The 27,507-nt window shown below is 36.8% G+C and overlaps 1 protein-coding gene across 1 annotated transcript in view; it reads left to right on the top strand.

Moving 5' to 3' along the window:
- The window catches only part of MARCO (macrophage receptor with collagenous structure), a 54,671-nt gene that overhangs the window by 15,679 nt on the left and 11,485 nt on the right, over window positions 1-27,507 (top strand). The window contains exons 5-12 of the mRNA XM_074215008.1: window positions 3,716-3,796; window positions 3,894-3,938; window positions 7,761-7,805; window positions 8,347-8,454; window positions 20,268-20,366; window positions 20,463-20,498; window positions 21,161-21,259; window positions 21,449-21,511. Coding sequence (XP_074071109.1) covers window positions 3,716-3,796; window positions 3,894-3,938; window positions 7,761-7,805; window positions 8,347-8,454; window positions 20,268-20,366; window positions 20,463-20,498; window positions 21,161-21,259; window positions 21,449-21,511 — 576 coding nt within the window. The remainder of the gene's footprint in view (window positions 1-3,715; window positions 3,797-3,893; window positions 3,939-7,760; window positions 7,806-8,346; window positions 8,455-20,267; window positions 20,367-20,462; window positions 20,499-21,160; window positions 21,260-21,448; window positions 21,512-27,507) is intronic.

The following is a 27,507-nucleotide window of genomic DNA, read 5'->3' as shown; positions in this document are numbered from 1 at the left end:
AAGTCACAAATTTATTCAAACTGAAAATACTTTTCCCAAATACCCCTGGATGCAAAATCATCCCTAGGAAATAGTGGAGTTATGAACTTCTGCTTTCTGTCACCTCTTGTTGAATGCCGGTGATTCAAGGGAGACATTAGTTAGAAAAGAGATGACTTCATGAATTAGTGCTAGCAATATTAATAATGATGATGAAGATGATAAGGATAGCCAAATGATCAAACACAACCAAACCCCACCCCCAAAACCCCCATACATACAATTAATCCTTAAATTGTCCCATGACTTGGTTAAGCCTTAGATCTGCTCCTTTTTCCCTTTCAGTAAATTCCTTAAATTTCACTCTTGCCCCTTTCTTCTTCAAGATTTTCCTTCTTCATCACTGCTTCTTGTAAGCAGGTATTATCTAAAATAAAATAGGCATATAGTGCTAATAACTAGCATTTATATAAGGCTTTATGGTTTGCAAAGTACTTTACAGGTTTATTTCATTTTATCCTCACAACTAGCATGTATATGTCCTTCATATTGTATCCTTCATAACTATGTGGAAGAAGTATTATTATCCCATTTTACAGATGAGGACACTGAGACACAAGAGATTAAGTGATTTGTCCAGGGTCACACAGCTAGGTACAGGTCTCTGACTCCAGCATTATGCTACCCAATTGCCAGTCTCAGTTCTAAGTGGAAAAAGATGAGGTCTGGTGCAAAAATCACAGAACTGTGATTTCTCAGGCTCCTACCCCCAAAGTTTGTCCAGAGTATTGAAACTACCATGCCCACACAATACCACAGCCACCCATGAAAGACAGGGGGGAATTGCTTCAGATTTATTTACATTGAAAATGGAAACTAGGGAACTACTTCTGGGGCAATTTCCTTGATGATGCTGAAACTATTCAGAACTTTTTTTTTCCCTATAATCACCATGGCATACAGGTAAATGTGTAACAGTCAACTAACCCAGAACTTCCACTATAATCTAGATAGAATAAAACTGAATTTTGCTTCTAGTGAGGATGCTTAAGGGATAAGAATTCTAGATCAAGAATCCTCAAAGTATGATCTGGAGACCCTAGGGGTTTCTAAGATCCTTTCAGAGGATTAATGAGGTCAAAACTATTTTCATAATAATAATAGATTTTTATTATTATCAGTGAATATAAACCACACAAACAAAAACTCTTTGGAGGATTTTAATTACATTAGGAATATAAAGGAGTCCTGAGACCAAAAAGTTTGAGAACTGCTGTCCTGAAGAAACTAAGCATACTTTTTTCTCTTGATTGTTAGGCACTGCTGTGGCAATATGTACCAAGATCCATGTAACTTCCTTTTCATTAGCAAAGCAATTAAGAATGAGGTAGCTTAAACTATTAGAAAAGATTTCTGTGCTAAATGTCTATAGTCCTCAACAAATTATAGCAATTTTGCAATCTATAACCCAACTCTGCAGTGCCTTACTCTTATCATCTATAAATTGGGGCTACTAATACGTTCTATAAAATTCTCATTGATTAATGTGAGGGAAAACTAATAAAGTAGATGCAGAAACATTTTGTTAATTACATAATTATATACTCTAAGAATGCATATAATACAATATGACTATAATAGTAGTAGTAGTATATAAAATAGTATGTTTTCATAGAATTTTAGAGCTAAGTGAACCTAATAGATGTTTCAGTCAATTTCCCTTATTTTGTAAATGAAGCCACTAAGCCCAGAACTGTTGAATTAATTGTCCAACTTCTCACAGATAAAAACTTGGGCTAGAACCAAGCCTCCTGACTCCTAGGCTATTGCTATTTTCTTAAATTAAGAATTTAGTTCTAGTCACATGCCAGAGCTATCATGAGAGGGAGACAAAGACCTCTGCCCTAAAGGGATCATGGGATATCACAGTTGTAAGTTTTCTCAAAGGTCATATCTAGTCTAACACTTACCTAAACTAGTAAAAGGGACTAGATAGCCTTCATTTGATGTTCTCTGATATTTACTATCCAATTTTCCTTGAGTCTTCTCACCTCAAAACATTCCTCCCTTTGCTAACCCCCTTCTACCATTGGCAAGTTCTTCCTGGAGTCTCCTTTCTAGGGAGATGCCCAGGCCAACTTTTAGTTTTTTCCTGGCTCTGTTTCTGACTTTACAGACTTAGATACCATGTCTCTTCATTGATAACTTCCCTGCCCCACTCATTTTCTGAATTATCTACCTTCATTAGAATGCTAATTTATTCAGATCAAGAAGTGGCTTTCTTTTTGCTTATTTATCCAGAATAATTAACATGGAGCCTGGAATATGATAAGCACTTCATAAATGCCTGTTACTTTGTCTTGTTAGAAATGTTAACTTGGACATGTCATTTAAGCTCCCTAGGATTTGATTTCCTCATCTATAAAATAAGGGGGTTGAACTAGATGACTTCTGAAGTCTCTCCTAACTCTAAATCTATGATCTTTTGATGCTATAACTTTCAGTGATGGGAAAGTGACAGCTATAATTATTTGAAAGTTCTTCCTTACCATAATCTGAAATCTTCCTGTCCTTAGTTTTTAATTATTTCTCTTACTTTTTCAACCTGAAACTAATTGAATCAAGTCTAATCTTCAAATTTTATTCCATATTACAGTCTTTCAGGAAGGAAAGAAGAAATAAAGGATGGACGGAAGGGGACAGAGGAAGGAAGGGAGGGAGGAAGGAAGGGAGGGAGAGAGAGAAAAAAAGGAAGGAAGGGAAGGGAGGGAAGGAGGAAGAGAGAAGGGAAGGAAGAGACAAAGAGGGAGGGAAGGGAGGAAGGGAGGAAGGGAGGAAGGGAGGAAAGAAGGAAGGAAGGAAGAAGAGAAAGAAGGGGAAGACAAATATCTGTCAGTTATCTACTATGTGTCAGACACTTTAGACTACTATGTGCTGAACACTTTACAGATATTATCTCAGTTAACTCTACAATAGCCCTGTGATGTAGTTGTGATTATTATCCACATTTTACAATTGAGGAAACTAAAGGTAGATAGTTAAGTGACTTACCTGGGTGAGTGTCTGAAGTCAGATTTGAATTCCCCCTTCCTGACTCCAGGTGCAATATTCTATCTACTATATCACTTAGTTGCCTTTATCATGGCATAGAATCATACACTGTCCATACAATGTCAAAATCTTCCATCATGGATCATCTGATCTAATTCAGTCATTTTAGAGATAAAAAAACAGACTCAGAGGGTTAAGATGACCAAAATCACTTAGTAAATGGCAGGGCTGGGAGCTGAATCCAAATGATATGACTGACTTCCAGTTCAGTGCTTCTTCTCTTCTCTGCTATAAATATTCCCATTTTCTCTCATTTATCCTTGGATGGTAATTTGTCATTTGTAACCAGACCAGTTGCACACACCCCTCAAGAAGATTTGAATTGGGATCTACTAGTGCCAGCCATCATTCTGGATGCTGAGGATATGCAAAGAAAGAAACAATCTCATTCTCAACTGGCTTCTAAAGAGAGAAAAGACAAGTCCAAAAGGACTTGTCCAAGGCAGACAGATGAGTGATGTTGGTGACAAGTGGTACTGGAGTTCAGAGAAAGGAGAACTTGCCAATTTGACTTTGACCTCATAGAAATGCTGCCGTTTTTTAATTGATCTAAGAAATTGTCTCGAGAGGGATCTGTATCCATCATGCTTTGTTTTGCTTATTGGAGTCTTTCCTTCTTCTCCAGGACGCCAGGGGGAAAAAGGTGATTCGGGGTCACCTGGTAAGAAGGGAGAAAAGGGAATCGCTGGAAGGGATGGAATGCCAGGTATGCTGCCACAGGCTTTTTGCCTTTCTGGTGCTGGGAAAAGTCATTGTCTCTCTTCAGGTCTCATGAGTCATGATCCATTTACTTTCACTTTCAGGACAACAAGGAGTCAGGGGACCTCCAGGGTACCCAGGAGCAGCAGGTAAATGGGAAATGGGACTATTGCACAGAGATTAAATAAACTTCTTAGGGAAGACACAGTTTTATTTTTATTTTATTTAAGTTGCTTTTTTATTTAATATTTATTCTCATTTTGTACAATTAATGTTATTTTTACATTAGTAAAATATTCTTGTTTAAGAGTAAACGAGATACCCCCTCCCCCTATAAATATAGACTTGCTTCAGCGATAAAGTAAAGGGGAGAGAAAAAAATTAAAATTAAAAAAATAATAGTAATAATTGTAGGTATGGCCAGGTGGCACAATGATGGAACACCAGCCCTGGAGCCACAAGTACCTGAGCCCACATCCCGCCCCATACACCCAACAATCACCCAGCCGTGTGCTATGCAAGCCACCAGAACCCCACTGCCCTGCAGAAACCAAAAAGAAAAAAGAGGAAAAAAAAGACCCAAAATAAAATAAAATAGTAATAATAGTAGGGGTGGCTGGGTGGTGGAGAAAGCATTGGCCTTTGAGCCAGGAGCACCCGGGTCCCAATCTGGCCTCAGACACCCAAGGATCACCCTGCTATGTGGCCCCAGGCAGGCCACCCAGCCCCATTTGCCCTGCATCCCCCCCCAAAATAATAATAATATTAAAAAATGTGCTTCAGTCTTTGTTCTAACACCAACAACTCTGTCGTGCATGGATCACATTCTTTATGATTAGTCCATGGCAAAAGTTACTTCCATATTTTTCCAACGTTGCCATTGCTGATTGCAACTCCCTCCTTTGGTATTTCTCCACTACCATGTACTATATTTTCTCTCTCCTTTCACTCTGACTCTGCTGTAGGGTAGCTGAGTGGCACAGCAGACAGATCCCTGGCCCTGGGACCAAGAAGCCCCAAGTCCTCATACCACCCCTTAGGCCCAGAATCCACCTGGCCCTGTGGTCCTGAACAGGCCATCCAATCCCAGCCCCTTGCAATAAGTAAAAAAGAAAATGTGTTATATCTGACCACTCTCCCCCCATGGTTCATCCTCTGCTCCATCACTCGCATCCCCCCCCTTCCCCTGTCACCCCCTCTCCTTACTCCACATGCCTATACCCCATTGAGTATATATGCTGTTTCCTCTCCTAGCCACCTCTGATGAGAGCAAAGTTTCCCTCATTCCCCCTTGCCTTCCCCCCTTCCATATCATTGCAATAGCTCATTATAATAAAGAAAAGTCTTATTATATGAAATATCTTGGCCTATTCCCCTCTCCTTTTTCTTTCTCCCATTACATTTCCCTTTTTTTCTATTTACACCATATTTTATCTTCAAATTCAGCTTTCTCCTGTGCTTTGACTATAAAAGCTCCCTCTACCTGCTCTATTAACTGAGAAGGTTCATATGAGTATTATCAGTGTCATTTTTCTATACAGGAATACGTGCAGTTCATCATCATTAAGTCCCTCATATTTTCCCCTTCTCCTCCAATCTCTATGCTTCACCCGAGTCCTGTATCTGAAGATCAAACCTTCTGTTCAGCTCTGGCCATTCCAACAGGAACATTTGAAATTCCCCTGGTTCATTGAAAGTCCATCTTTTTCCCTGGAAGAGGACATTCAGCCTTGCTGTGTAGTTGATTCTCGGTTGCATTCCAAGCTCTTTTGCCTTCCAGTATATTCTATTCCAAGCCCTACGAGAGCTTCCAATGTAGTTGCTGCTAAGTCCTGTGTGATCCTGACTGCATCTCCACGGTATTTGAATTGTGTCCTTCTGGCTGCTTGTAAAATTTTCTCTTTGACTTGGGAGTTCTGGAACTTGGCTATGATATTCCTAGGGGTTGTTTTTTTGGGATCTCTTTCTTGGAGGGATCAGTGGATTCTCTCCATTTCTATTTTGCCCTCTGCTTCTAGGATATCAGGGCAATTTTCCTGTAGTAATTCTTTGAAAATGATGTCAAGGCTCTTTTCCTGATCATGACTTTCAGGTATTCCAATAATTTTTAAATTATCTTTCCTAAGTCTGTTTTCCATATCAGTTGTTTTTTCAATGAGATATTTCCCATTTTCTTCTAATTTTTCATTTTTTTGGTTTTGAAGTATTGATTCCTGATTTCTGGCAAATTCATCAATCTCCCTGAATTCTATTCTTTGTCTGAAGGATTTGTTCTCCTCAGAGAGTTTTCTTATCTCTTTTTCCATCTGGCCCATTCTGCTTTTTAAAGCATTCTTCTCTTCCATAACTTTTTGAACTGTTTTATCCATTTGACCTAAGCTGGTTTTTAGCATGCTATTTTCTTCAGCATGTTTTTTAATTTCCTTGACTAGGCTGCTGACTTCATTTTCATGTTTTTCCTGCATCTCTCTCATTTCTTTTCCCAGTTTTTCTTCTAACTCCCTCATTTGATTTTCGAAGTCTTTTTTAATCTCTGTCATAGACTGAGCCCAATTTCTGTTTTCCTTGGAGTCTTTAGATGCAGGAGCTTATGCTTCCTCATCTTCAGACTGAGTATTTTGATCTTTCTTGGGCTCATTTGCAAAATATTTCTCAATTGTGTTCCTCTTTTTTCTCTGCTTGCTCATTTTTCCCAGCCTGCGCCTGTTTTGGGGTGCTTCCTGATCTTTTGGGACACTCCCACAAGGGTCTCAGTGTGTGAGGCTCTGTCCTCCCTCCTGGTCTGTGAATGACCATATGCACCCCCCTCTGCCACCCCTCTGGCAGGCCACCCCTCTGACCCCGGGAACCAGAGCCTTTCTGCTCTTTTCCAGGTTACCTTGAGTAGAACTGCCTCATTGGGTCCCTCTGTGGGTTCTGTCTCTAGAAAGTTTAGTTAGAGTCCTTAGCTTATGAGTTTTATCAGAGAGCGCCTAAGACTCGATCCTTTATTCTACACAGTTATTTTTGCTGAAATGAATTTACACAATGAACAAAGGATTCTTTCTAAGTTCCTAGTTAGCATCAGAGAAATATAAAGCCTATTTAAGCACCAACTGTGGCTCTTATTCCTACCGATCTGCTATTCTCATCATCTCCTCATCAGGTTCTGTGCTTTCCCATTTCTTTGCTTTTACACACATTGTTCATTCACCAAGGATGTTCTTTCCACTCCTACTAACCTAGCCCAATTCTTCACATTGTTCAAGGTTGAGTATAGATACAAATCTCATCTGTTTAGATGATACTTTGTCTTATTATTTTCAGCCTTCTACATTCCCTCTCTATAATAATATCTTAATAAAATTTATTTTCTGTAACTTTTATTTGCCACTGACTATTTGCTGTCTTTTATTGTTAATTTTTTATCTTATGTGTGCTAATCCTATTGTTTTTACATTACAAATATCTCTTACCCCTCTGTTGTCCAATGAGTCAACTCATATAACAAAAATTAAGAAAGGAAGATTAAAAAATATTAAATAAAATCAATTAATACATGAATTGTTTGATAGGATATACAACAGGGGCAGCTAGATGCTACTGTATATAGAGTGACCCTGAGTAAGTAATTTAACCCTGTTTGCCCCAGTTATAAATGTTTGCCCCATCTATAAATGAGCTGGATAAGGAAATGGCAAACAACTCTAATATCTTGACCAAGAAAACTCTAACTAGGGTCTTGATGCAACTGAAACAACATAAGCGTATCCAGTCATATCCCCCAAATCGATAAAGAGAGAAGGGAGGTACATCAAGGACAACCTTTATTGATCAGATTTCATGTATGCTGTAATTTATTGCTAATTATATTTCAATATGCCTTTTCACTGTTGTATTCTCACAGCATCAAACACAATACTCATAAATGTTTATGGATGACATGGATTAAAAAATAGTGACTTAATTTCTTCTTTCTTCATATATACTAGGCATCCAAGGGCCAAAAGGTATTCCAGGGGAACAAGGACCTGCTGGTAATTAATTTCCTTTTGATTATTGTTATAACCGTGTAATTCTTAGTTAAACTAAGTTTTTGATTCCTACTAACCCATCTCATAACTCTAGTAAAAGATACAGAACTGGATTGAACTAAGATTGACTCTTTCTCTTGCTAAGTTCCTCTTACACCAAGCCTTTGCCTAAACTTGGTCAAGTTATTGCTATTTATATGTCTAGGACCTGGAACATAAGGCTTAACCTTTGTTGTGTGAGGGATAGGATAGAGTGAGAGATGAATAAGAATTACCATGGTCAAAGATACCTTTCTATCCCTTATACACATAAGAAAGTTTTGTACCAGAATTGGGAAGGCTTTGAACTCTTCATAGGTTACTTCACTTTGCAGAGAAATAGCCAGAGTTAATGATATTAACATACAAGACCAATCAGATAAACAAAGATATCACTTCGGAATTGGTTCATTCTCTTGCTTCCCAGAATATCTATTATCACTTCACCTGTGTCCCCAAGCCCAAGAAAAATGTTAAGGCTATTCACTGAATGTTCTGTGCTCAGGTGTTGCAGGAACCCAGGGTGAGAAAGGCAGCAAAGGGGATAGTGGCCTGATAGGCCCCAAAGGTGAAGCTGGAGTCAAAGGGGATAAAGGAGACCAAGGACTCACAGGTAAGTCCATTCTAAAAGATTTTTTAATTTTTACTTACAAGCATATGAGAGCTGTGAGTAGTATTTCAACTCAATAAACATGAATCACACTAGTCCAAACACTGAGGATAGAAAAAAACAAAAATGGAACAATATGGATCTCAAGAAGTTTCAGGGGTTACATAAATCATATGATCAAAAAAGAAAACAAGATAATTCCAAGAGGGAATTATGTGACATCTAGGGGCATTCCATGAATGAGCAGAACCTAAAAAGAAGATGGGAACTCAATAATATGAAATTGAAGATGGAATACATGATAGCAAATGGAGATTACCTGATGGAAAAGGCATGGAGATGGGAGATGAAATATTAAATTCTGGTAACAGTAGATCAGATGACTAGAACTTAGTATGAAAGAGAATAATATGAAAAAGATTAGATTGTGGAAAGTCTTAAATGCCATATTGGGAAATTATTCTATAGGTAATAGGGAACCACCAAAGATTTTTGAACAGGGAGTGAACATGGTCCAACAAATACCTTAGAAAGATATTTTAATAGTTTTGTGCAGAACAGATGAAAGGGAAACGAAGATTGAAATGATGAAGGTAATTTAAAACATTTAAAATAGATCGTGAAAAGCAAAGGTCAAGTGATTTTATTAGGGTATAGAAAAGTAAACTGAGGGATGGAGGAGAGGGAATAAAAATAGGTGGAAATAAACCAAAGCAGTATGGCTGAAATGTGCTGATACACACACACACACACACAGACACACACACACACACACACACACACACACACACACACACACACACACACAGAGAGAGAGAGAGAGAGAGAGAGAGAGAGAGAGAGAGCAGAGAGGATTTTGATACTATTTTATTATTTAAATACTAGCACCAAAAATATTAAGCCAATATTGAAAAGCCCAGTGAATATATTAAATGTATGCTATTTGGTACATATTCTTATAATAAAGGTACATGAGGGAAAGGGGGATTGGCATACTTTAAATACATCTTCTGGGTGGATTTTCCATTTCTTTCATAAATTTCTGTAGAGTAGCATCACTTGAAAATAAAGTAACAATCTTTTTAATTTTTTATAAATTCAGAATTTCAGTTAATATTTTATTTTGTGTATGTTCATGGGAATAGTCTTTTTTTTTTACTCATTAGGACTTCTTTATCAATTCTTTCCAAAGCAACTAAATTATCGTAATGTCCTCTTTCCATTCACTCACTCATTCCCTCTCCTAGTTCCTCCCATCACTCTTCTTGCCTAATAAAGTCCCTTCCCCTTGCTTTTCACAATTTATTTTAAATGTTCATTATTTTTATCTCACACAATTTCAATTTTCCCCTCCCTCTGATCCATCCTTCCCAAAACTACTGAAATATCTTCCCAAGATACTTCTCAGACCATGTCAATTCTCCTAGTCAGAAATCTTTAGTGATTCCCTATTACCTTTAGGATAATTCCATAGATAGATAGGATAGATAGATAGATGGATAGACAGAGAGACGGATAAGATAGAAGGATAGATAGATAGGAAGATAGACAGATAGACAGACAAATAGATAGAGGTTAAGTAATACATAGATTCACAGATTGTAGATTGATAGATGGTAGATGATACTGAATATAAATGGCCTATAACTAAGATATAGAGGTAGATAAGGAAGCAAAACATACTAAGAAAACTGATAAAAGAGATAATAAATGGAGACCAGGCAAGCAAGGAACTAGGATGGTAGCCTTGGTACTCATAGAATTATATGATCATAGTTTAAGAACTTATCTAACTGTGATAGTTTAATCTATCTCAATTCCTGCATTTTACAAATGAAGAAATGAAAACCAGAAGGTTTAAGTGGCTTTTCAAAGGAAGGGGAAGAGTTAAAATTGGAATCAGGTATAGTGAGATCTTCATTCCTCCACATTCAGCACTAAGGGAAAGCTGAATTTACCTTGTCTGAGGTAGACACACCAAGATTTGGCAACTGATGGGATATGGAGAGGGAAGGAGAGGGAAGAAAAGAGGTTGTAAGACTAATCTCCTGAATGTATCAGTCAATCAGATATAAAATACCACTCAAGAGATTCAAGAAATCAGCTTTACAAATATAAGTTAAAGGACAACCTGGTTTAATAGAAGTTTAAATAAGAAAGACTCAAGTACTGAAGGTGATTATGAACTCAGAATGATACAATCATGTGTGACTGCCATTACAGCTTGGACAATCTTAAACTTCCTTAATAGAAATACAGAGTCCAGAAAAAGCAAATTTACAGACCCTGTACTGGTAGGACTGTATTGAGAGTATGTGTTTAGCTCTGCACATCCAATTTTCAAAAAAAAAAAAATAAATAAAGCAAAGCAGAGTTTATCTATGGAATAATGAGCAGAATGGTGAATGGAAGTGGAATTAAAACCAAATCACATAAGGAACTAGAAAATCTTAACTTGAAGAAGAGATTTAGGAGATAAGATTGTAATCTTCATTATCCTCATAGCTGTCCAAGAGGAGAGTGATGCAACTTACTTCTGTGTGGCTCTTGAGAGCAGAGCTAGGAAGCAAATGTTGGCACATTATAAGGAATAATAATAAAATTATTAGTAGAGCTTACTTTTATATAGTACTTACAATTTGCAAAATCAGCTTATGTACATTGTCTCAATTGAGATTCATAATAACCTTATGGGGGGATATGGTAGATATCCCTGTTTTATAGTTTAAAAAGCTGAAATTCTAAGAATTTCAAGTATACTCTAGAAGGGATTGATGCACTTGGCAGGGAATAAAATGCTACACTTAAGGTCAAGAAGTCCTAGGTTTTGCTTATCTATTGCCTTTATCGTATACAAGCCATGTGACTAACAATGAGGTTGCCACTTACCTTATTCTCTCTGAGCCTTGATTTTTCTCATGAGTACAATGAGTACTGTACAATGAGTATAATGAGACCTGCAGTGCTTTTACAGGATTCAACTAAAATTATATATATACATTCCCATATATATATATATATATATATATATATATATATATATATAGTGCTTTGCATATTTTAGAGTATTATATAAATTTCTATTATTTTACTAGATAACCCCTAAGGTCCCTTTTATCTAGTCATGTTGCATAACTAGTTCAGAATGAGCTTGAAGTTCACTATATTAACTCTTGATTTTTTCTCTAGAGTTGTCATTAGCTTCAATTAAACCAAATTCCTCTTTCTTTTATGTAATTTTTTTAACTTATGGTGGTATTTTATATTTAATTGAGAGTCTATGTTTCTAAATGTTTATTGAACATTTATCATGTAAAAGTCTTAATGTTTGTTACTATGAGGCCTCCAAAAAAAAAGAACTATAAGGCTCAGAAAGCTGATAATCTAATGAGGTCACTATAAAGTCTCAGCTAGGTAGGAGAGTGGATAGAATGTTGGGCCTAGAGTCTCAACTCCTATTTATGAGTTCAAATGTGACCTCAGACACTAACTAGCTGTGTGATCCTAGGCAAGTCACTCAATGCTGTTTGCTTCAGTTTTTCATATGTAAAATGAGCTAGAGAAGGAAATAGATAAACCACTCCAATATCTTTGCCAAGAAAACCTCAAATAGGATCATAGAGTCAGACACAACTGAAAAAAAAATGCCTTAACAGCAGTCTTAAAAAGTTAGATAATCTCTGTTCAATACAACTATATATATGTATATATGTATATATACATATATATATATATTATCACAAAGCTATACAGGATTAGCTACTTAAGGAGAGGTACAGGAAGGGATATTCTGGAATCATCTCCAACTGTCTAGATAAAGGTATAAATAAGAAAATTTACACTTTGAAAATTGGCAAATTCTTTAAATCAGGACTTGATTTATTGTTTTGTTGAAGAAAATGAAGGAGAAAATGTTAATACTGATTAAACTTAAAAGTGTTTCATATATATGTATGTGCATATATGGATATGTGTATATATGAATATATATATATATATATATATATATTCATATACCTAACAGTGCTTAAAGTTGTTGTTAAGCACTTACTATTAGGTATAGGCAATAAGGACCTTGACTTCAAAGAAGAAAGGGAGGTCTGGGAGGATATAGATATTTAGAGTTTAAGGAGAAAATCATTTGATTCCTGGGTGGGGTGGAGCAGGCAGGGTGGGAAATTCTGGAATAGATTATTAAAAAGATGCTTAGTGAACATAAAGAAAAGGAAGTAGCGACCACAAATAGCTGGCTTCATCAAGAACAGCTGAGGAAACAGGAGGAAACCCAAAGGTCAGATGATTTGCTGGCTGTAATTTAGCTATTTAGTGAGCTTCCAATCATGGTAGAACCTAGATGCCAAGTCTTCTCCCTCTAAGCCCTTTGACTTTTGACTTCTAGCCAACCCAAAACCAAGTCCCTGAATACCAAGTGGTATTATTGCCCCATCTCCCCAGATCCACTGTCAAAAATCTTGTTACTTTAACCTTTTCCTAAGTTGGAAAATGAAGTTTGCTATTTTTGTAATTAAAAATTCAATAGTTTCATTTCCTCGAGAATCAGAAACCCCATCCTGAAGGCCCCCCTGGGAACTTCCTAAGACAGCATCACACGATTTCTCTTACCCAATTCATCCCAGTAATTGTGTTTTTAGAAAAACGAAAGTAACTCTAAATAGTATTGAGCCCAGCTTAAGATGGAGATTGAAAACTAGAGTAAAAATTTCAACTCTGTGGTTTCCTTGAGGCTTCTGCAAAAAGGATAAAAATCTCAGAGTTGGTAGGAACCTCCTGGCCTGGATGACCTTTACCTCCCAACCTTAGTATACTTAAATTTGAAAACTAGAAAGGACCTTAGAGATTATTTTATCTAGCTAGGTAGAGTCATGGATAAGAATCAGGAAGATCTGAGTTCAAATTTGACCTCAGACACTTACCTGTTGTTTGAACCTGGCCAAGTCACTCAATCCTGTTTGTTTCAGTTTCCTCATCTGTCAAATGAGAAGAGTAATAACATTTACTTCTCAGAGTTGTTGTGAGGATCAAATGAGATAATATTTGTAAAGCCAGCTTAGAAGGTTGTCTGGCATATATTAGACACTTAATAAATGTTTATTATCTTCCCTTCCTCTTCCAGTTCGCTCAAATTTATCTTTCAGTTTGACTCTGGCTTGATAGGGCATCAGCTTTATTCATCTGGTCATTGTTAAGTCTTATATCTAGCCCTAATCTCTCTGCTGAATTCCATTCTCACATCATCACATCCAGATGGACATTTGTCTCTCAGATAGCTCAAATCTGCTATATCCAAAACAGAATTCATCCTCTTCGTCTCTGAACTTTCCCCCTTTCCCAAACTTCCAGATTTTTAATATGGTATTATATTTGACTCTTCCTTCCACTCCACACTTCTACTGAAGCAGCTGCCCTTTCCATGCTAATAGCATAATATCCATCCTAATAGCACATCCATCCTCTTCTCTATACTTGTACAGTCAACCCTTTGATTAAGACATTCATCCTCTCTTTCCTGAACTATTATAATAACCCTCTAAATGGGTTCCCTTCCTTCAGTCTCTCTTCTCTGTAATCTACCCTCCACACAGCATGATCTTCCTAAGGCAGAGATCTAATGATGTCATGCCCTTCCTCAGTCATCTTCAGGTGGTCTTCCACTACACAGATTCCAGGCTCTTCATAATCTGATTCCAAACAGCCTTTACAGACATTTCACATTACTCCTTTTTATACACTTTATGCTCCAAACTGGACTCCATTTTTTGCCTCAGTGTATTCACAGTCTACCCTCCAAACCTGAAATATAATTTTTCCTTTCAGAATTTCTAATCTCTTTTAAGGTGAAACTCAGCCTTCTCTGATCTGGCTCTTAAGTTAGTTGCAAGTTTCTTGGGTGCAGGGAGTCCTATTTTATAGTTCTTCCTACAATCTAAATCACCCAGTTATTCTTGAATTGAGGCAGCTAGTTGGCACAGTGGCTAGAACACTGACCTTGGAGTGAGGAGGATAGGAGTTTGAATCAAACCTCAGACACAATCTGTGTGACCTTGGGCAAGTCACTTAACTCTGCCTGGCATCCAGGGCCATCTCCAGTCATCCTGATTCATATCTGGCCACATGACTCAGATGGCTCTGGAGGAGAAAATGAACCTAGTGACTTAGCACTCAAATCCAATTCATGTACTTGTCATGGCATCACCTCCCTGATGTTATGGTCTTCTTAGAGAATGAAGGACAAAAAAACCACATTAAAATATCATTATCAAATTAAAGCACTTAAGACAGAGAGTCAAGGACTTGGCTTCCTTTCTCACCTCTGCAGATACGGGGATGTAAGAGAGCAAATCTTGGTTTCTTCATCTCCAAAATAAGTGGGATGTACTAGATAACAGCTTAAGTTAATTCCCTTCCAATTCTAATATGCTATTTCTTTGGCATCTCATTTCATATCTATTGTTCTGATTGTCTTTTTGAAGGAGACAGAATTCAGATAAACACAGATAAAAATTCTACACCAATGTAAAGAAGTGGTCAATAGGGCAAAGTTGTTGCTGTGCTTTATTTTTGAAATTTTCATGTCCTTGGTTAATGATCCATACATAATAGCAATGATTTGTTGACCTGGTTTCAACTAATTCTTTACAGTAATTGCCTTCATAAATCCCTGTCCATGTAAGGAGTCCTTCTTAATAATGGGGTAGATTGTCTGTTCCATTGCAGAGAAAGGAAAGCTCAGCATTTCTCTTGTCCCTGCTATCATAGAGTCAATGAACCTCAACTTCCCTTCCAATCTCTTTTGGATTCCTGAACAAAACATAGCTAAGATATCGAATGAAATAGTTTGTTGAAGCATGACACAAATAGATCCCTGAATTTGACAGAGATTCTTTTAAGTGTAGATTTCAGAGATTTCTTCTTCTCCTGTTTTTTTTTACTGAACAGAGACTGAGTACCAATCTGTTGATCTCTAGTTTCTCCAAAAATGAAAATATGATTTCTATAAGTGAAAATAAATCAACCCAATTCTTTTTATTGTAAACTGGAGTGGAGGTTCCAGAGAGTTCATAATTATGAGATTTTTATTTGTAGCAACTACTCCACAGATGTTTATTTGAAAAGTGTTGAATTATGTCAAACAAAACCTGTGGCTCAAAAGGAATAGGAAAATTCATCTGAGAATAGTTACTCTCTCTGTCAGATCCTTATTTTGGATGAGTTGATGAAGAGAAGACAGAAATTCTTCTGGGCTGGGGAGCTTCCCAACCCCCTCCCCATTCCCTTATTGATATGCAACAAGGATGGCTGGCAAATAGAGAATGAGAGCAAGAGATGAGAAAAGGACAGCTCTAATGCAAATAAGCTTCGAATGATGATGAGTGGAAAGTTTGAAATCAAGGTGCTCCAGGAAAATAGATATGAAATACAGAAGAAAATACAATCATATACTTTTTTAAAATTCTCTGAATGTTCTGAGTCTTGCATTTACTCCTACCCTTTCAGATCTCTGGACATGAAGTCCCTAAATTTCATTTTTTAAAATTAATTTTAGAAAACTCAGAGGCTAAGATGACTTTGGGGGGGTACTGATTGCACCTGAATGTCTGCTTTCTCATAAGGTGAATAGTTGATTGCTTAGAACTCATAGCGCTTCCTGCCTGTGCTACTCAATGTGGGCAATGAATCATATGCTGCCTTATCACATCCCTCTCGTTTCCTTATTATTAACTCTTGTGTTATTTAACCTTGTACTTGAGGGTTATTTGGAAGAGGAGGGCTATTGAGATATTACTCTAGTAGCTCTCTCTGCATCCTTATTATAGGACTGAAAAGTCTTAATCATCCTGGGCCACTTGAATCATTTTAAGCACTATTTAACCAATGAGGATATTAATAATGACAATAATTAGAATAATCTGGATTTGTGAAAGGCAGCACCAAATAATGAATTGAAGTCTAGTCACAAAGTCAGGGAGACCATTGTTCATGACCTATATCTGATAGTAGCTCTGTGACTATTGGCAAGTAAATTAAACCCTCAGTGCTCTACATCTGTAATTTGCAGAAGAGTTTCTGATCTTCATTTTTAGGGGGAGTTTTCATACCAGAAATTTATGACCTTTAAAATCACAGACCCAGAACAAAGAATAATAATATAGATTTGCATAACACTTTACAGAGTTCTTTATATACGTTATCTATTTGATTCCCATAATTACCCTGTAAGGTAGGGATCATAGGTATCAGTATTGCCATTTTATAGGTCACAGGATAATTGATTAGAACTGGAAGACAGTTGAGAGGTCATCAAATGCACCCCCCTCATTTTGAATATAAGGAAACTAAGTTAGTTTGCCTGAATCATAAATCACATGAAGGAAAGAGGATCATGAAATGTTTGGAAAGAATTTAAGAAATTTGTTCCAAGGTAATACAGCTTATAAGTATCAGAAGCTGAATTTTAACTCAAACATTCCTGACTTTCAAGTCCAGTAGTTTATCCACTATACTAGAAATGCCTAGATATTTGAAAGTTCCTACACATTCAGAAGACATGATTAAAACACTTCAAATCTATGAAAAAGGCATAATCAAAGTCGCAAATAATGACTTTGTCCTTTAACCCCATCAAGTTGACTGGTCTCTGCTACTGGTGTTCTTTACATGCATATAGTAGTGTGTTTCCTAATAGATGGGAAGTTCATTAAATACAGGGACTTTGTCTTATACTGTCCATCAGAGTGGATAGAGCACTAGGCCTGCAAGTAAGAAGACCTGATCTCTAACTCCATCTCTGACACTTTTAATTAAATGAGGGAGCATGTATCATCTCCACATCTGTAAAGTGAGATGGCAGCAAGGTGGCACACTGGATAAGAGTGCCAGATCTGGAGCCAGGACGACTCATCTGCATGAGTTTAGATCCAGCATCAGACACTTATTAGCTTTGTGACTCTGAGCAAGTCAGTTAACCCTGTTGGCTTCAGTTTCTCATCTGTAAAATGAGCTGGGAAAGGAAAAAGCAATTCATTCTTGTACCACCAAGAAAACCACAAAAGAGTAGGACATAACTGAACAGCAACAAAATGAGGATAACATCTCCAGTACTTATCTTGCCTGTTGTGAGATTCAAATGTAAAAAGTATATAAAATGTTCTCCATATTTTAGAGGGATATTAAAAGCCAATTATTATTATTTATGCAGAGTTTAGGAATAGAGATTTGTGATCTAGTCCCAGTTCAATAACTATGTGATCTTGGGAAAGTCAAAGGGGCAGGGTTAAATAAAATGAGGGGGGAATGAACTTAGGTAGTAAACAATGCTTAGACAATAAATAGTTGTTTTGGGTTTCCAATTAAGATGCTAAATGTCAAATATTCTATTTCTCAGTTCATCAGCATCCTTAATTCCATCCTCAATTTTTTCTCTAAATGACTATCACACTCCCTTAGCTCTGCTGGTTGGAACCTTCTCTTTTCTCAAGTCTTTCATAGCATCCCTCCTCATCTCTTTCAATGAGTAATAAAGTTGAAAGATCATTCTTGAGTGTGAATGTTATGTATCTGAGAAGCTGCCTTATTGAACCCTTAATCTTTCATCCTTTTCTCCATATTCTAATTTTTAAAAAAGTCCCTTCTACTTGTTCCTTTTACCTGCTGCTCCTAGTCTCCAACAGCTTGTCCCTGAAAATATCTCTTTTGTGATTTTCAATCGATACTGTATATTAACTACTTTCCTGCTGCCTACAAAAAATGTCCAAGTCTCTATCCTTAAAAACCAACCCCAAGCTTCCATCAATCTTACAATCCCCTCAGGCTATCATCCTATCTCTCCTTCCTTTCACAGCCAAACATTTAGAGAAAAATAGTCTACAGTCTCTTCCTCTTTCCCCTTGCATCCAGTCAGTCATCCCACTATACCATTCAATAAAAGTGTTCTTTCCAAGTGTACTAGTGATCTCTTAAATTCTAAATGTCATGTCTTTTTCTTGGTCTTCATCTTTCTTGAATTTTCTTTAGCACTTGGACTAGCTTCCCTGGATTTTTTTTTTCCCCGACACTTTTCTCTCTTGGTTCTTTTCCAATTTGATTCTTCTCCTTTGCTGAATGGGTTTACTCCAAGGCTTTGTCCTAAGCCCTCTTATTTTCTCTCTCTAAACCCTCACTGTGGATAGATCACTGGATCTGGAGTCAAGAAGATCTGAATTCAAATTCTGATTTAGACACTTACTAGCTATGTGACTCTGAGCAAGTTATTCAACCTCTGCCTGCTTCAGTTTCTTCATCTATAAAACGGGTGTAAATAATATCACTTTGTGAGAATAATGAGAGATATTTGTAAAGCACTTTGAAAACCTTAAATCACTGTATAATTGCAAGCTATTGTTATTCTTACTCTTGCTCTCTCTCCAGATCTTATCAGCTCCCATGTGGGCAATCATTATCTCTATGTAATGATATTCACGTTTCTATATCTAGTCCAATTCTTTCTTCTGAGTCTGTAGTCTGTTCTGATTTTCTCAGTTTAGTTGCATTCAATTTCTGAAATCACTTTCTATTTTTTTTGTATGTTCCCTATATTTATACATCTGTGAACATGTATTCCTCCAGTAGAATTTAAGAATAACCTTGAGGGCAAAGACTATCTCATTTTTACATTTATAATTTTTGTACCATATATTACCTAGCATATTATAGCTGTTTCATATATGCTTGATGGTTAATTAGGTAGTAATTAGGTAGTAATTAGGTAGTTAATTAGGTAGTAATCACCAAGTTCTCTGAGATATGATCACCTACTTCTCCAGAAGGATCATTGTCATATTGAAATGAGCATATCCATAACAGACTAAATCTTTCTCTCCAAACTCTCCCATTTTCCTCACTTTTCTTTCTCTCTGTTAAGGGTACCCACATTGTTCCAATCACTCAGATTCACAATTTCTGAGTAATCCTTGATTTCACTCTCCCTCACCCATATAAGTTATCAAGACTTATTGATCCTACTTCTACAATTTCTCTTACATCTCTTGCATGGTCATCCCCTTCCCCAGCTATTATCACTTTAGTCCACACTTTTGTTGTCACCACCATATTAATGTCATCCTGGCTCAAGAAGAAATAGGGGCTCCCTATTGTCTGAGACAAAACATGCACTTCTCTGTTTGATACGTAAATCCTTTCCTTTTCTGGTTCTTGGGATAACAAAGGTTACCTTTTCCTTATTTAAATCATATAGCCACCTCTCATATGCTTCAGGCACCTATGGCCTATGTTCCTAAGCTTGCCATTCCATTCTGTGATTTCCTGCCTTTAAACAGATCACCCTGCTTTACTGCTACCTCTAGTTTCCTTCGAGTTCAGTTCAAGAGTCTCTTCCCACACAAAACTTTTTTGGATTGTATGTAATCAATCAACAAGCATTTCTTAAATGCTTCCTATGGACTCTGCACTGGGCACTCAGAATACAAAGATAAAAGTGAAATAAATAATCTCAGACTTCAAGGAGCTTAAATTCTAATGACATTATCTTTGCATATATTTTATATTTACTCCTCTGTGTATTTTCTGTTTTTTCTCCCCCCCCACCCCAATAGAATATAAGCACCTTAAGGACAGAGACTATTTCCTTTTAGTCTTTGTATTTCCAGAATCTAGCATGGTACCTAGCTGATATTAAGTATTTCATGAATACTGGTTGAATGAATAAATAAATTAATGGATCAGAAATAACAAAAAAAAACAGGACAGATGTCATTATAGTCCTCTACTTAAGTCTAACTTATGTTTTCTTGTTTTCATAGGAAGTAAAGGGGAAATGGGCCAGAAAGGAGATATGGGTATGATAGGACAACCAGGATCACCTGGTTTACAGGGTATTGCTGGGGAGCCAGGCAAAGCTGGTAAGATGTCATATGATCAGATTTCCCCATTTACCATTAAGGTGACCCTAGTGAGAAAGGTTGCCTGAAAAACATGTTGTTTTTTTTTAATTTCAGGAATGAAGGGGTCTCCTGGGCCAAAAGGAGAACCAGGTAAGATCTGGGAGAAAGAATGATATTTGCATTGTCTCACAATAGTATGCCACTAACTTTTTTCTGGTCACCATTGCTAATATCTGATACTTATCAAGTCCCCCCAAAAATCCTGATTACTGATTACTGAATAAAATCTCAACTCAGAATCAGCCTGAATAATCCTCTCTATTTTGACATTCCTCTGTGTGTATATGTCTATGAGTGTGTCTGTGTGTGTGTGTGTGTATATACAATTAACCCAGAGATACTCTCTACAGGTATTTAGTTTTTTAAAAAGTCTAGATCCTCTAGAGAAGTTGAGAAGCAAACAGGGGGCAGAACTGATTGATATTCTCCATTACACTTTCGCCTTCCTTCTGCAATGGAAGAATGATGCTATAAAAATCCAAAGCAAGGTCTCTAACAGCACAGAAGTCCAAAAGCCTTGATCTTCTGGAATATTAAAACATGAATAAACATGGATGTCTTCACTAGTAGGCAGTTTAGTTGCCAATGAATTTTTTTGAAATAAGATGTTTAAAGGTGTGTTCTGGGATTTTTAGGAGTGGAAGAGGTCAAGTCCTGTCCTTTGAGGATAAGAGCACAGAGTGTATTTCTTAAATTTTTCCAACAGTCTCACTAAAATGATCACTAATTCGAACATTTTATTTAACTTTCAGGTCAGCCTGGAGCTAAGGGTATTGCTGGAATACCAGGTTTGCCAGGATTGTCAGCTACCAAGGGAGAACCTGGTCAAAGTGGCCCTGTTGGACCACAAGGTAATTTCATTTAATTCCCTGAGGGCCTATGTTGAGGCAGGCAGTTTGACCTGAGGATACCAAGTCAAAAACCAGATAGTCCCTGTTTTCAACAAGCTTACATTTTACTGCTCCATCTTTTGATTTTTATGGTGACTCCTGAAGGCTACCTCTATTCCTAACCATGTATGTGTTTCATTTAATTTCTAGGTCATCCAGGTAGGGATGGTTCTAAGGGAGAACCAGGTGCAAAAGGAAACAAAGGAGATTCAGGTAATAAAAAATAAACAAGGATACTGGAGGTCATATCCTTGGGCAGAACATTTAGGGGCTCAGGTCACTGTACCATTTTCTCTCTACTTGCCAGAGCCAAACAAAACTATTTTTCTTTTAATCCCTTTCCTTTTTATCCCTTTAGTCCCTTTCCCTACCTGTCTTCAAGGTTGAGGGGTATCCCCCATCTCCAGAGAGTCTTCAGTGACTGACCTAACCATAATAGATAATAACTGGCACTTTTATGAATGTAAAGCACTTTATTGTCTGTCTCTAGTTCCACTATCAGACTTTATTTGTGGCCATCAACTCCACACTGAGGTGCAGGAGTAATAGACCCCTTTATATGCCATCATTATTAACTTCCCAGTAGCAATAATGATTCAGGTCAGACTTAGGAAGTACTGATCCTTGGGCAGGCCCTCAGTTTTGAAGTCTCAGAAGTTCTTTCTGTCCATCTGGATGGACAGGGTGGCATTGATTCATGTCAACCAAACTCAAAGAGAGTGTCATAATGCAATCAATTTGCTAGCTTACTCTGAAAACTGTAACTTTCAGAGAGACTAAAACTAGAGTCCTTGGTTCAGTCAGTTTGTCTATCTCTTTCAATGAGGAAAACTTTTTGAGACACCAGATTTCCTTCAGGAGGTCACTTGATGAGTCCAGGAAAAGCAGAGAGGCAGTCTTTTTTTTGTTGTTGTTGTTTTTTTAATATATGTAAAAGTATATGCAGCAAATATATAAACTCAGTACAGATATGTAATATTTGAATAAAAGACACTGGGAAGGAAGGCACTAGTAGTTAGCTTCATTAGGAATTAGGAAAGGTTTCATGCAGAAGATGGTAGTTGAGCACTATTTTAATAAAGAGGTGGACCCTTTGAGTTGAAAGTAAATAGAGACTGCATTCCAGGCATGGGGGAGGGGGTGTGGTGCGATAACCAGCACAAAAACATAGAGATGGAAGAAGACAGAGAAGAACAGTTAGGCTGGATCCAAGGAAAAAGGGAATGTAACATCTGAAGAGGATATAAAAATACTTAGGGGTCATATTGTGAACAGCTTTAAAAATTAAACAGAAGAATTTATATTTTATCTTAGAGGTAATGGGAAATCGCTCGTGTTAACTGGTTAGGAGATAAAGAATTTTCCTTGCCAATTTTCCAACAGCAGAGACTAATGTCCCAGCAACCTCTCAGTTTTCAGAGGGTGACCAAGGGAGAGAGATTTACAGCAGCATAGTATTGAAGAAGGTACAAAAATGTTTGGAGCCAGGTTGGTTAGGGAATGTTAGCAAAAAATAATCAGAATTCTAGTGAATTACTAGTGAGAAAAATGTTTTACATGTTACCAATTATATTTTATGTAGTATATTTTATGGGTTATTTCATGGTTATTATTTTAGGAAAAATGAATATTATTAAAATTAATGTTTTGTTATAAAGAATTGTGATTCTGACTCTACATGACTCCCCTAACCAGCTAACACTGGTAGTTTCTCATTGCTTCTAATAGAAATAAGAAATTCTTCTAATTAGCTTTTAAATCTCTCCACTTAGAGTATAGGAAGAGTAGGGGATGAAGTAACCATTTTGAAAGAGTGGGCCAGAAGAGGAAGTCGCCCATCAAGTCAGAGGTTCAGCAGAGCTTTAAGAGTTTAGATCTTTTAAGACATGGTCTTTGGTGTGGGCTGCAAGTCTGTTGGCAACTCATAAGAAAATAGCAAAAGGAACTGAACTCCCTTTGGAAAGTCCATTATTCCCTGACTACATTCCCTTGCTTTTTTTTAATTTCTCCTCTTCACTTTCATTTCTATTTCTTGTGCCCTGAAATCCAATCTTTTCTTGTGTCAGCAAGACCCAGGGTTTTGCTTGTGGCCACTTCTTTCTAGTTTCCTAATGCCTCTCCATTTGAATTTTCCAGTCCCACCTACATCCCAACTTTTCCATCTAAAAAAAAGGACAAGGTTTTTTCTCCCTTTCTCTCTTGTCCTGTTCCCTGTAAAGAATATAGGATTTTCCTCTTAGGAGTTTTATTTATATTTACTACTAAATGAAGAGAGAAAGTTTATAAATTTGAAAGGGTCTTCTTGTTATAGACAAATGACATAGATAAATATGATAGAAATAAAACCATCATCTTCCATGGTACTCTCCTGACTAGTCAGTAAATCTAATCCTTTCTCATCTACTTATTAGATCTAACTCTAAGCTTTTAACTGATGGAATTAGTTTTCCAAGGCTATCAAATGTCTCAATCTTTCCAAAACCTATTCCTTTAACCCTTAGTTCTGACTCTGTGATCCCCAAGATCTTCACAGGTATGACCCTTTCTTACCTATTCTTCCTTGCTGCTCTGGAGAAGCCATTCTTCTGGGTTTCAGTATTGTTCTTTAGTTCTCTTCCTCATTCTTCATTCTGGTCAAAGAGACAGGATGGCCCATTGACCCAGACTGTAATCAGAATATCTGGGTTCAAATGCCAGCTCTGCCTTTACTATCTTTGTGGCTTGGGAAAGTTGTTTAGCTTCTCTAGGTCTCTCTGTTTTCTTATCTGTAAAATATGCAAGTTGGACTAAGTCTCTTCTGGGATCTAATTCTTTGATTCTATGACTCATTGGTAATCTACATACATGTTCCTTTGAAAGACTTTTACCTAGTCTCTAAAGATTTCCCCCTGCCCTTAAATGTTGATTCCAAACAAGGCTGTCACTCATCTCATCTTCTCCTACAGCTGTCCATTCTCTCTCTGTCTCCATATCTCTGTGTGTGTCTGTTTATATGAATATTAGAATGTTTGGACTGGAAGATTGCTTGGGTTCTCTCCAATTCTAAATCTAAGATTGCATCATCCTTGACCAAGTTGATTATCCAGCACAGGGTCTCCTTCAATATTGAACTTTTGTTCTTGCTCTCTCCTCCTACTCCTTGGTAGAACTCACTTTGATCTCTCCTCATTGATAGACTTGGAGTGACAGACTCACTCTGAAGCCAGTCAACACTCCTATAATTGACCCAATTTCTAATGACATTTACTTCTCTGTTTCCTAATTGTTAATTCATAGATTGAGATCTGCTGTCTCAGAGAATTGTTTAGCGAGAAGCCAGGTTCACAATCAGAAAATTTTCTCAAAAGTACAATGAATAGGAATAGATCATTTTCTGCCTTCTCCTACTCTACCAATGAGAGCAAGGTCTGTAGCCACTGTTTCTATGGTAATGACTCTATTCATCTTCATATGAATAAGAAAAAAGCCTTTTTTTCTTTTTCATGATACCAGGTAAAAAATAAGTATCTGATCAAACTTGGATTTCAATAAGTGGTCATAAAATTCAAATTTCTTAGAGTAGAATATATATATATATATATATATATATATATATATATATATATGTATGTATGTATACAGTTATCTCTTCCACATTGTGACTTTTCCCCATCACAGTTTCAATACATCTTGCAATTAAATGGGTATTTGGGAGGAATTTTCCTGAAGCCACAAATGATACATGAAGGCCAGCAGATAATACAGAAAAGTTTAAATAGTCAAAAGTACATAAAATATATGTATTGTAAAAGAGCAACATATTTTATCTTTTAATACCATAATAATACAGACTTCTTCTCTGGTTCAAGGGAAAGTTAAAAAAAATTTTATACAGACTTTCCAGGTCATGGGGGCACTGAACCCCTAATCCCCATGTTGTGGAAAGGATAACTGTACATATATATGTCTACAAATCTTCATTGTCCTCACTTTCTGTACCAAGAGATGACTGGTATTGTGCTCCCTATTTTCCTGGTATTCAGCAAAGTTCAATGCAGAATGATCCTGTGAAAAGCATTCTGGACTTAGAGTCAAGGGTCTTAGGTTTGATTCTGGCTTTGCCACATATTAGACAATCTTGGGCAAGTCACTTTTCTTGGGCCATCCTAACTCTCCTACCTTCTGCTCTCACATATAAGAACCAACTCTTGAGATTCTGGTGGAATCAAGTTCTTTGATTCTTGCACACAAGCCCTCAGACTCAGCTGTCTTTGAAATTTATCTTCTGGTCTTCTTATTCTCAGTTACATTCTCTTTCATATCTATCTATCTATCTATCTATCTATCTATCTATCTATCCCTATATCTGTCTATCTCCCTCTCTACCTAACATATATATTAATATAATGATTCATATATATAATAATCCATAAATATTCTATGTATATATATAGAATAAATGTAGAATAATATGTGAACATTATATGTAATATATATTAGACAGATATATTGATAGATTGATTCTCAAGCCAACTCTTCATTTATCAAGGCTCTATATTATCATATCAAATTTCAGAATCTCTTTCCAAACCCGGCTTTCCCCTTTTTAATTTTTCCCTTTCATATCAAAGGGGAAAGAGGGCAGCAAAATAAAAGAAGCACAAATATAGAACTGAAAGAGAACTTAGAGATCATCCAGTCCAATGCCCCCACTTTAAAGATGAAGAAATGAAGGCCCAGGAAAGTCAAGTAGCATGTTTAAGATCACATAGCAGCTTAAAAAATATTTCACCTCAGGTCCCAGAAGATGATGATAGGAGAAAAAATGGGTAGAGAGAGGGAGCTGTAGTGGGTATAGTGGAGTCAGAGGACCAGCTCTGTTTGACCTTAGACAAATCACCTAACTTCCTTGGGCCTTACTTTCTTCATATGGACAATGAAAGTGTTGAACTAGAGGATATATGAAATCTTTTCCAGCTATATATCTATATATGCATATATAAATATATTATATATATATAAACTACATATATACACATTCACAAATCTATATGGAAAGGGTAAGCAAGTTATTGAAGATTATATGTGCATATATACAACATGCACATACATACACATGTGTGTAATCAATTATATGTACAAATTAATGAATACACATGTGTGCATGAGTAAACATAAGGTATGGTTCTGTGTACATGTATGTATGTGTCTTAGCATATCAAATATGTGTACATCCTATAGAATGTAAGTATAGGCTTTGCACTATAAATTTATAGATTATGTATGGATATGCATAAATGCATGTCCATACACATGTAGATATACACACAAACATATGGTATGCCTAGGGTCATAGCCCAGGTCAGAACCAATATGAGGCAGGACTGAAGCACATATTTGAAATTACATATGTATTATGCCACATGTTAAAATGCTTTACTAATAATACCCTTTTTATCTCTTTGCCATTTCTTTTTTTCTTTTAGGTTTTTGTTTTTGTTTTTTTTTGCAGGGCAATGGGGTTAAGTGGCTTGCCCAAGGCCACACAGCTAGGTAATTATTAAGTGTCTGAGGTCGGATTTGAACTCAGGTACTCCTGACTCCAGGGCCGGTGCTCTATTCACTGTGCCATCTAGCTGCCCCTCTTTGCCATTTCTGAATGAATTAGTTTCCCTGCCTTGAGATACACACACACACACACACACACACACACACACACACACACACACACGATACTTTCATTATAATAAAAAAATACAGTTAAGAAAAACAAATCAACACCATGAACAGGTCACAAATACTTTTGGCTGACTGTATCATTAGTACACCAGGTCATCATAACCTGGATTCTCTCTCTTCGTCTTTCTGCCCCTTCTGTTTTAAAAGAAAAACATGCAAACAAAATCCCTAGTTTTTCAAGTGAGCTCCCCTAGCATAATTAGAGTACTTAAGTTTAGTTCAATGTATTCCCTTGTCAATATTCTCTAGTTAAGGAGTCATACTGCACATTTAGATAGTCACAACTAGTTCATTTAACAAATATTGTGAGTAATAAGGCAGATTAGGGATGTCAGTGTCAGCCCTCTAAGTGGAGAACCAGTCCCTTACTTGCTGTGTGAAGTGGACTGAGAATGGTCTTTGGTTTTGACAGTTAAGCAGTGATTCTGTCTTTTACTCCCCTATAGAGATAGCAGCTTTCTGACAAGTCTTTTTCAATTCTCACTTTTTCA

Source organism: Macrotis lagotis, chromosome 1 (assembly GCF_037893015.1).
Source record: "Macrotis lagotis isolate mMagLag1 chromosome 1, bilby.v1.9.chrom.fasta, whole genome shotgun sequence".
NCBI lineage: Eukaryota > Metazoa > Chordata > Mammalia > Peramelemorphia > Peramelidae > Macrotis > Macrotis lagotis.
This window is presented reverse-complemented; position numbering and strand designations above follow the sequence as displayed.